This window comes from Anomaloglossus baeobatrachus, chromosome 12 (genome assembly GCF_048569485.1).
Source record: "Anomaloglossus baeobatrachus isolate aAnoBae1 chromosome 12, aAnoBae1.hap1, whole genome shotgun sequence".
In the NCBI taxonomy this organism is placed as follows: domain Eukaryota; kingdom Metazoa; phylum Chordata; class Amphibia; order Anura; family Aromobatidae; genus Anomaloglossus; species Anomaloglossus baeobatrachus.
Window position 1 is genome coordinate 118,781,022 of NC_134364.1, and position 11,208 is coordinate 118,792,229.

General features: G+C 48.7%; 1 protein-coding gene across 2 annotated transcripts in view; it reads right to left on the bottom strand.

The window, feature by feature from the left end:
• Window positions 1-287: 287 nt before the first annotated feature.
• CCDC32 (coiled-coil domain containing 32) overlaps window positions 288-11,208 on the bottom strand; it is a 28,492-nt gene continuing 17,571 nt past the window's right edge. For both annotated transcript variants that reach the window (XM_075331226.1, XM_075331225.1), the window contains exons 3-4: window positions 9,377-9,533; window positions 288-520 (exon numbers count right to left, since the gene is read on the bottom strand). In XM_075331226.1, coding sequence (XP_075187341.1) covers window positions 385-520; window positions 9,377-9,533 — 293 coding nt within the window. In that variant the 3' untranslated portion in view covers window positions 288-384. The remainder of the gene's footprint in view (window positions 521-9,376; window positions 9,534-11,208) is intronic.

Below are 11,208 nucleotides of genomic sequence, written 5' to 3' on the forward strand. Positions count from 1 at the left end.
ATATTTTAGTAACTGTATTGAGACCTTATGGACCTGACAAAGATGTTTTTAGGTCTTTTTTGGTGTAAAATTACGCTCCAACTGCAATTTCAATGACTCAAGGTCAACTTCCCGATACCCTGTAGGCCAAGCCTAAAGCTGTATGTTTCGGTGTTCTGCTTTTTTTTCCAATCAAAATGCATTGCATATGGAAAATGTGATCCAGAAGGGAGAAAAATACGGATGTACCCATGGTAATTATATAGTGTCACTTCTGCAGGTTACAACGTATACACGGGGGGGGGGGGGGGGGGGGGGTTCTACATGGTAAGTTTATATTGTCTACAACCATTTTATTGTAAGGACTGTAAGGTCCGTCGCTGGGGGCCGGCAGAACAGAGGACGTCACTGCTCAGCAGAGTCCGGCTCATTATTGTCACTCTTTATCGAGGGAGATTCGCCAGGTATTAGACATTGCACTTCCTCTGCATTTATGGCCACCTTCTCTGGCTGCAGCCACCTCTTCAAATGTTCTAGCTTGCTGAAAATGTGAGAATTGGAGAAAAAAAAAAAAAAAAAAAAAATCAATTAGGTGTTGGCAGTAACGTATAAAAGCCGAAACACCAACTAAACGGAGGTACATGAGTTGTGAATTCCACACAGGGGATGCAATGGATTTGGTTTAGATGACCGGCAACAGTTTTTTTATATGATTGGTTCAGCTTTATACACTGAGAAGCAAAAGGGTAACAATGCTTTCCACTTTTCACTTTCAGGCTCCATATCTCAACATCCACTACAACTTTGACCTTCATTTTATACACAATCATCTTGGCTATCTCATACATAACCTGTGACTTGCAGCTATTTAGCACATGATTAGTTCTGCAGATTCTTCTCATGTCACTGCATTGTTACCGTTTTGCTACTGGATGTCGAAAAATATTTTTCTTCCTGTATACTACAAATTACAACCTGTTCTCACATTCCCTAATTGCTCAGTGTGTTATTAGGTATGGTGTAAATCAAAGTTCAAAATATTGTTACACTTTTTGATCTATAGTGTATTTATATTCAGGACTAGCTGTACCCTACCCCGGCTTCTCGCCCGAGTTCATAACTGCTGTTAACAAAATAGAATGTATTAACAAAAATGTATTCTGCACACAAACACCACAAAACAAATATATAGAATGTAATTATTAAAAGGCAAAAACTAAGCTAATAGAAGCATTTCACAACATATATTTCATCACCACAGATATTCCACACAGATTTAACTAAATTGGCCAAGTAATGTGCTCTGTCTGCCTCTTTCCCCCGTCTGTCTCTCTATTCTCCTCTGTCTCTTTCCCCTGTCTGTCTCTATTTCTCTGTCTCTTTCCCCGTCTGTCTCTATTTCTCTGCCTCTTTCCCGTCTGTCTCTATTCTCTGCCTCTTTCCCCGTCTGTCTCTATTTCTCTGTCTCTTTCCCCCGTCTGTCTCTATTTCTCTGCCTCTTTCCCCGTCTGTCTCTATTTCTCTGCCCTCTTTCCCCCGTCTGTCTCTATTTCTCTGCCTCTTTCCCCGTCTGTCTCTATTTCTCTGCCTCCTCTTTCCCCGTCTGTCTCTATTTCTCTGCCTCTTTCCCCGTCTGTCTCTATTTCTCTGCCTCTTTCCCCGTCTGTCTCTATTTCTCTGCCTCTTTCCCCGTCTGTCTCTATTTCTCTGCCTCTTTCCCCGTCTGTCTCTATTTCTCTGCCTCTTTCCCCGTCTGTCTCTATTTCTCTGTCTCTTTCCCCCTCTGTCTCTATTTCTCTGTCTCCATCAAGGTTTGTGTCTTTCCCCCATCTGTCTGGCTGTCTCCTCCTTCCCTGTGTGCATGTCTGTCCGTCTCTTTCCCTGTCCGTCTCTTTCCCTGTCCGTCTCCCCACCGACATCTTATTGCCTCACATATAAGCTTCTTATACTATGAATGTCCTTTTGTTTCCTATAGCAACCAATCACAGCTCCTACTAATAACCTGTAGTTCCAGGCTCCATTTACTTTAATGGAGGCAGGGTTTTTGGAGAGTAACTGTAAAGCGCGGGGTTACATTTTCATGTCAAAACATAGTCTTACGACGTTCCCTGGGTCACATGAGGCGTCTGTGCAAAATGTCGTGATTGTAAATGCGACGGTGCGGATACACTTGTCGTTTCACTTTTTCCCCATTATGTAGCTAGGGGCAAAATTGATTGGTAAATTGGAACGCGCGGGGTTAAAATTTCGCCTCTCACAACATAGCCTAAGACGCTCCCTCGGGGTCCAGACGTGTGAGTGTGCAAACTTTTGTGGCTGTAGCTGCGACGGTGCCAATCTCGGACACACACACACACACACACCACACACACACACACACACACACACACACACACACCTTTGTATATTAGATTTCAATATATTTTTGGAAATATTTCAGGGTAACAAACAGTTGAGTTGCAACCCAGTCATGGTCACCGTTCACACTTGACATCCCCCCACTCGTGCTGCAGTATATAGACGTGCCAAAGCAGTTACAACAAGAAGCTTCCTCTACAAATATCTTTAATTTAAAAAGAATCTTTCACTGGATTTTTATTAATTAGAACCTTATTAAATTGTCGCTCCTCCCACGACTCTGGAACAGTTTTTATTTTTCTTCTGCGCCCCTTTAATCCAAAGCTATAGCCCCTCGTAATAAAAGAGCCAACTGGGCGTATATCACAGAACTTCTCAGTGGGTGTCGGCTTTTGCTCTTCTGATGTTGGCCAATCAAAACATGGCCGTGCCCACAAGGAGTTCTTTGGTACACGCCCAGTTGGTTGTAGGGAAGATTTGTACCATTATTTCCAGGGGGCGTAACTTTGGAACGGAGAGGGGCAGAAGAAAAAGAAAAATGGCTACAGTATCAGTGGAACAGCGGCAACTGGAGGAGGTACACAACTTAAATATTTAAAACAAAAAAAAAAACAAAAAAAACAAAAACACAGGTCTTGCTGCAGGGAGGAAAGGGACAGCAGTAACTAAAGTGTTCCTCTACACTGTCCCATATTAAAGAATATAGTGAGAACTTAAAACCAGCATCAAGATGTGTGACTTAACATATTGAGGTGCCTATACCATCCTTACCATTCAGGGTCTCCATGTTGTAACCAGCCCAGAGATCTAAAAATAAGAATTATTCTTACCGATAATTCGCTTTCTAGGACCTTCCACGACAGCATAGGAGGTTGTCTCTCCACGCCCTAATTGGGACAGGAAGTTCAAGAGGTTTTAAAAGGACCCTCCCACCTCCCACAGCCAGTGTCTTACAAAGAATCCATAGCATATGAGAAGTACTACACATTCAGGAATACCTGAATACATAGGGGAGGGAATTACCTGCTGTCGTGGAAGGTCCTAGAAAGCGAATTATCGGTAAGAATAATTCTTATTTCTCTAGTCCCTTCCACGACAGCATAGGAGGAATACCAAAGAATTGATACCAAGGGGGGGACCACAGCCTGCAGGACTTTCCTGCCAAAGGCCAAATCCCTGTTGGAATCCAGATCCAGACGATAATGCTTCGTGAAGGTATGGAGCGAAGACCACGTAGCCGCCTTGCAGATCTGCTCAGGGGAGGCCCCTGCCCGTTCGGCCCAGGAGGCAGAGGTAGCCCTGGTGGAGTGCGCCGTGAATCCAGTAGGCGGAGAGAGATGCTGAGCGAGGTATGCATCTCTAATTGCTCGCACAATCCAGTTGGCGACTGTACTCTTAGCCACCTTCTTGCCCTTATTGCGGCCAAAGGGCTGGATGAACAGGTTAGAATCAAGGCGCCAAGAAGCAGTAACCTCTAGGTAGTGCAACACTATCCGACGGACATCCAAAGAATGAAACACTTCCTCACCCGGAGTCCGAGGATTCTGACAGAATGAAGGCAGGACGATGGGACTGCGAACGGTGAAAATCCGAAACCACCTTGGGAAGGAAGGAAGGGTCCAGCTGAAAAACAATGCTGTCATCTCTGATGGTCAGATAAGGTTCCCTAACAGACAAAGCCTGAAGTTCGCCGACTCTGCGAGCAGATGTAATAGCCACAAGAAAAGCAGTCTTGTGAGAAAGGGAACGAATGTTACAAGAGCACAGAGGTTCAAACGGAGATTGAGATAGTCCCTGTAAGGACCACATTGAGATCCCAGCGAGGCGTCAGGACCCTCCGACGTGGACAGAGTCTACTAGCGGACACAAAGAACCGACGGATCCAACGATGATCTGCCAGAGCCGTGTCAAAGACTGCACTGAGTGCTGACACCTGAACTTTCCGAGAACCGAGCCGAGAACCACACCAGGAGGAAAATCTCTTCCAGATTTTGTTGTATATACTATTAGTCACAGGTTTACGGTTCTTCTGCAGCGTAGCCACAACTTTGTCAGAAAGCCCTTGAGCCTTCAGTGCCCGGGCCTCAGAAGCCAGGCAGCCAAGTTGAGTTTCTGAGGAGCCGGATGGAAAATCGGACCCTGTGACAGTAAGCTGGGGTCCGAACCTAAGAGGACTGGGCCGTCGATTCCTAGCGTCATGACCAAGCTGTACCAACTCCTCCGGGGCCACAGAGGGGCTACCAGTATAGTTGGGACCCCCCTCGTCTCTGATCTTCCTCAGGGCCCGTGCGAGAAGAGGAAGAGGGGGGAACGCGTAAGCGAGGCGAAAGGACCAACTGTGGCAGAAAGCGTCTACCCCTAAAGCCTCGTCCCTTGGGTTCAGGGAGAAATATGTTGCGACCTTGCGATTCTCTGCTGAGGCAAAGAGGTCCACCTCTGGTGCACCCCACCTTGCCACTAGAGAGCAGAACACTGCCTAATCCAGGCTCCATTCCCCTGGATGAACATCCCGACGACTCAGGAAATCCGCCTGAAGATTGAGGGAGCCCTTCAGATGGACCGCAGAAAGGGAGAGCAGAGATTGTTCTGCCCATTGAAAGATTCGGGAGGATACCGACTTCAGGGCGCCTGAGCGTGTACTGCCCTGATGGCGGAGATGTGCCACTGTTGTGACATTGTCTGAATATACCAGGACGTGAGAGTCCCGGACGAGGTCCTGAGCCGCAAGGAGGGCTTCCCTGACTGCCCTGAGCTCCCGGTAGTTGGAGGATTGGGAGCTGACGTAAGGACTCCAGACCCCTTGAAATGGGGAATTTGCCACCATTGCCCCCCATCCACGTAGGCTGGCATCTGTGGTCAGTGTAACCAGGGGTTTCTGAGTCCAGGCAACCCCCACCTGCAGGTTGGCGGGACTCAGCCACCAGAGAAGGGATGAGGAGACGGACTCCGAGAGGCGAAACCTTCTGTTTAGGGATGACGGGAGTCTGTCCCAGTGTGCCAGGATATGATCCTGGAGACACCGAGAATGGGCCTGAGCCCACCTGACCGAGGGGATGCAGGATGTCATGGAACCCAGGGCTGACATAGCCGCTCGAAGCGTTGGGCGAGCCTGCCTGCGGAGCTTCGAGATTTTGGATAACAGAGCTATCCTGTGGCCCTCTGGGAGAAAGATGCCTGTCTGTCGGAGTCCAGCAGCACACCGAGAAACTGCCGTGTGGAGGAGGGGGTTAACTGTGATTTTTTGAGATTGGGAATCCATCCCAGAGACCGAAGGATTCCCAAAGACCTCTCCACATGGCTCCGGAGGGTTGGAGCAGACGGAGCCATGAGAAGAAAGTCGTCCAGATACGGAACTAGACAGATACCCTGCAATCTTATGAAGGCGACCACCTCTGCCATGATCTTGGAAAAGATCCTTGGAGCTGAGGAGATCCCGAAGGGAAGTACATTGAATTGGAAATGAAGTACTTCTTCCCCGTGAAGCACCGCAAACCTGAGGTATTGTCTGTGTCCCGGATGGACGGGTACATGGAAGTAGGCATCTTTCAGATCGATAGAGGCCATCTGGTGGTGTAGACCTATCAGGGGAATAGCTGATCTCACCGACTCCATCTTGAACCGCCGGTACCTGACCTGACGGTTTAGACTTTTTAAATTGATAATTATACGGACGTCGCCGGATGGCTTCTTGACCAGGAAGAGACGGGAGTAGTGTCCTATCCCTTCTTCCCGACTCGGGACTGGGGAAACGACCCCCGAGTGCACTAACTCTAAAATCTTTGTGTACAACAGAGTCTGTGAACCCGGCGATGCCAGCGCAGTGACTCGGAGACCCGGAAGAGGGGGGGAAAGGAATTCTATGAGAAGACCGTCCGAGATGATCTTCAGAACCCATTGGCAAGAGGTTATGGACTGCCACTGGGTAAGAAACGCTGAGAGTCTTCCCCCCACCCGGGCCGAGTCACTGCTTGTCCTGCTGAGGACGTTGCTGATGTGGAGGGATGAGGATGTTTCTCCCTCTACCTTTGGGATAGCTCCACCTGCCTGCCTTCCCTTTCCCTCTGGGCTGGGAGGCCTGAGGCATCGAGGGACGAAAGGACCGCTTCCTGGTAGGTCTAGGATCGGGCAAGGCCTTACGATCAGTCGCCTTGTCCAGGATATCATCCAGGGCAGGTCCAAACACCAAATCCCCTTTAAAAGGAAGGGAACAAAGCCTCATTTTAGAGGTGGAGTCTCCACTCCAGGCCTTAAGCCAGAGGGCACGTCGGGCAGAGTTAGAAAGCACCGAGGTCCTGGCTGCCAGGCGGACAGATTCCACCGAGGTATCTGCCAGAAAACAGGTAGCCTTCCTAAGCAAGGGAAGGGATTCCAGTAATTCCTCCCTAGGGGTCCCTTGGGAAATATGAGCCTCCAACTGGTCCAACCACCTAATTAGGGACCTGGATACGCAGGTGGAGGCAATGTTGGCTTGAATAGAGGAAGACGAGGCCTCCCAGGACCGCTTCATCAGGCCCTCTACCTTCCTATCCATTTGATCCTTCAGTTGGGAAGTATCCTCAAAGGGAAGAGCCGTTTGCTTAGCTACCCTAGCCACCTGAACGTCTACTCTTGGGATCTCCCAATGTAGTCCCGAAGGTTCCAGAGGAAACCGGCGTCTAAGGTCACTCCGTACCCGCCTCTCAGGACATTCCCATTCCTGAGAAACAATATCCAATATATTGGCATGAACTGGGAATCCCAACTGTTTGACTGACTTCAGGCCAGCAAACATTTCGTCCTGGATTGAAGGAAGAGACTGCACTTCCTCTAAACCCATAGTGCTCCGAACTGCCTCAATAAGATCCCCCAACTCTTCTGAGTGAAAAAGAAAGGACTGGTCAGACCCCCCAGATGGAAATCCTTCATCAGGACCCTCAGAGGTGGAATCAGCGTCCTCCTGATCAGAAGGGGTCGACTGGAGTCTCCTCTTTTTTGGAGGAGAGGGTCCAGTAGCAGGGCCAGGAGCAGGGCCAGGAGCAGGGCCAGGAACAGGGCCAGGAACAGGGCCAGGAACAGGGCCAGGCACAGGGAGAGAAGCCAGTGAGGCCCTAATCTCCTGTTTCATCATGGACCGCAACTCATCTATCAGAGATGGTTGTTCGGCCCTAATAACCTGGTCCGTACATTGCTGGCAAAGCTTTTTATCCCATACTGCAGGGAGCTTCTTTATACAGATGGGGACATTTTTTAATTTTGTCCACTCTGTCAGGTCTATCAGGCTTATCGGACTTGTCAGTTTTTTCTGACTTCTCAGGCTTCTCTGATTTCTCATTTCTGTCAGTTTTCTTGGTGGCCTTGTCCTCCTAGAAAACACAGAGCAGAGAGCCATAATCACTGATGAGACCTATGTCCGAGGGACCAGTCCCCTCCATACTCACAGTAGCAGGGGGCACACTGGGTTCTGCAGAGGCAGCTGCAGCGGAAGACATGACAGGGAGCACGGTCTTACCATGATCTGATGTCTTCGTGGCAGCCCTTATGGACAAGGGCCTGCCTCCCCAGTGACGGTGCACGTTTCCCCGCCTCCCGCATCCGGTCCTGGGCAGGTCGAGTCGCAGTCGGCGTGCCTCCACGCTGCCTCCGCAAACCGGAAGCGCTCGACCGGAAGTCCGCAAGACCAGAAGTCCCGCCTCCGGGAGCACTTCCGGATCGCTCCGGCAGCGTGCATGCGGGAGGCGGCCGGCGGCTCAGGGAGGACGCCGGCCGGGGAGCTCAACAGCCTGCATCACCCCTCAGGAGGATCCGGAAGGCTGGAGCAGCGGTCCCCCAAAGCGTGAGGGAACAGCAAGGGAGGAGCGGTGAAGGCCCGACCGATGCCGTCCGGCTGAAGGTAATAGGGGGGAAAAAAAAAAAAATATATACTGCAGTTCGCCGGCCACCACAGCATAGGAGAAAAAACAAAACCTCTCCATGCCCCATGGGGACAGGAAAGACACTGGCTGTGGGAGGTGGGAGGGTCCTTTTAAACCTCTTGAACTTCCTGTCCCAATTAGGGCGTGGAGAGACAACCTCCTATGCTGTCGTGGAAGGGACTAGAGAAAGGGCCTCTTTTGTTCTGTAATATCCAACATATTTGTTTGCAGGGGGTTAAAGCGCACCAATCACCAGGATTTTCCTATATAATCTTGCTATACTGGCACTATCAGGCTGAGTCTATACATACCTGTAGTTAGCTCGGATGTATAGGTTTTGAAACACAAGCAAGTAAAGTTTGTAAAATGAGCAGCTTTTTAAGTGGCAGCAGCTGACGATCAGCTGATAGCTGGAGTGGGTGTTCATAGTGATTCTCGCCCCCCAGCCTGTCCATCCTCCCCCTGCTATTTATGCCAATTCTATTATAGAATCATTTTACTAAGTGACTAGAAGGACCTGTGCTGATGTCATACTCATGTGACCAGAAGGGGCGGAGGCTCAGCCATCATAGCTCATACCAGGAAGCAACATTATTTTCCTGTTGGCTGAGGCCCCACCCCTTCTGGTCACATGGGTATGACATCAGCACAGGTCCTTCTAGTCACTTAGTAAAAACCATTCTATAATAGAATTAACATAAATAACAGGCGGAGGATGGACAGGCAGAGGTCAGGAATCACTATCAATACCCCCCAGCTATCAGCTGATCGGCAGCTGCTGTCACTCAACAAGCTGGAAGGGGAAGGGAGGGAAAAAAAAGGAAGGGAGGGGTGAGAGGGGGGGGGGGGTGAGAAGGGGGGGCTGAGAAGGGGGGGCTGAGAAGGGGGGGTGAGAAGGGGGGGGTGAGAAGGGGGGGTGAGAAGGGGGGGGTGAGAAGGGGGGGGTGAGAAGGGGGGGTGAGAAGGGGGGGGTGAGAAGGGGGGTGTGTGAGAAGGGGGGGGGTGAGAAGGGGGGGGGGTGAGAAGGGGAATTGTGGCTGATTATTTAAAGGTAATTAGAGGCCAGCCTGCAGGGTAACCTACTAAGAATGATCCTATAAAGGAGGGAACCAGTCAAGAACGCGGAATAAACGCGTTTTCAGTTGTACCTATTGTCAATATCGCTTATTCCAATGTAAGCTTCAGCTTCGGAGGATTCCTGTAGAAACCGGTCCCAGCATTCTTTCTTCGCCTGCCCTAAAGACAGTAACATGTCCTTGGATGTCACTTCACAGGTCTGCCCTTTAATCTTCTGCAACCTGCGTTCTGAAATTATTAAAATATATCTATAAAGATCACACTCAATATATGAGATACTTTTTTTTTGTTGGTGGGACAGTCACGACTACAACACGTCACCCAAACAAGCCAGTAACTGAACTCAGAGGTCTTGTCATGCGTGACCCCCAATAAGTCAGTCACTGGGTGACACAGATGCCAGACAACCTTTTGCTGCATTTGGGCTGCACAAACTGCTCCATCCTGTGAATGGAGTTTTATGTGTCCTATCTGTTAGGGTTTACTCTTTCTCCTTTAGGACCCTGCAGAGATCTTTACCTTTCTGGTGCTAATCATTATCCCCTCCTAGTGCCTTTATATACCCATATTACTCCTTTGTTTGCTGTTGGTGATAGAGTTAAGTTTCTATACGGCCCTGATGGTAAGCTGACTGCTTGCCACCATCTGGAGAAACGTACATTGCTGTTACTCTCCTAAGTCATCTTGGAGATAAGTTCTTTGCTTTGTTTTTAAGACTAAGTGGGGGTTGACTAGGGCTCATCCCATCCGTTTCAATTTTGTTTACCATCCTGTCTAGTCAGAAACAATTCTGTCCCTTGAGTATAACAGACCCGCTCACCTGTGCAAAAATACGTAAATGCTGTAAATAGCAAATCTCGGGGTTATGACGAAGGCTTTAACCATTCTCCTCCCATGTACAGTGCCGATTAAGTGAAAAGCACTGGTCTTGTGAAATCAGACATGAGGTTGTGACAAGTTTTGGGTAAAAAAGGGCCGGTGACAGGAGAAATTTCTATCTTCTGTATAAATACATCTGTCATATATACGAGAGATATATATATATATATATATATATATATATATATATATATATATATATATATATATATATATATATATATATATATATATATATATATATATATATATATATATATATATATATATATACACACACATACACACACACATATATATATACACATATATACATACACATACACACTTTCCCAGAGCAGTTACCGTATTTTCCGGCGTATTTTCCTTGTCCCCCTCTTGGAGTAATGTGACCATTGTTTAGTAATGCCCTCCTGCTAGTCCCCTGCTTGTCCCACAAACATTCTCACCTCTCCTCTGTCCCTGTGGTGTCCTCAGCTGCTTCTTGGAGACCGCAGGCCCATAGACCTCTCCCTGATAGCGTCCGATGCACGGGCCTGCTGTTTGCCGTCATGGCTTTACTGCAGTTGAATGCTTTGCGGTGCAGTAAAGCATTCAATTGCAGTAAAGCACTGACAGCAGCAGCCCCGTGTATGGGATGTGATCATGGTGGAGCGCTTCTTGCAGACCGCAGGCCCATAGACTCCCTCCATGATCATGTCCTGTATATGGGGTTGCCGCCACTGCTGTCAGCGCTTTACAGCAGTTGAATGCTTTTACGGCAGCGCAAAGCATTCAACTGCAGTAAAGCCATGATGGCAGCGGCGGCAGTCCCGTATACAGGACGCTATCGCGGAGGGGTTTATGGGCCTGCAGTCTGCCAGAAGAAGCTAAAGGCACCGCTGGATCAGGAGGACAGGTGAGAATAATGTTTATTGTGTGTAAGAAGGGAACCAGCAGGAGGGCAATACTAAACAATGGGCTCATGCACCACCGTATAAGATGACCCCCGACTTTTGAGAAGATTTTCAGGGGTTGAAAAGTC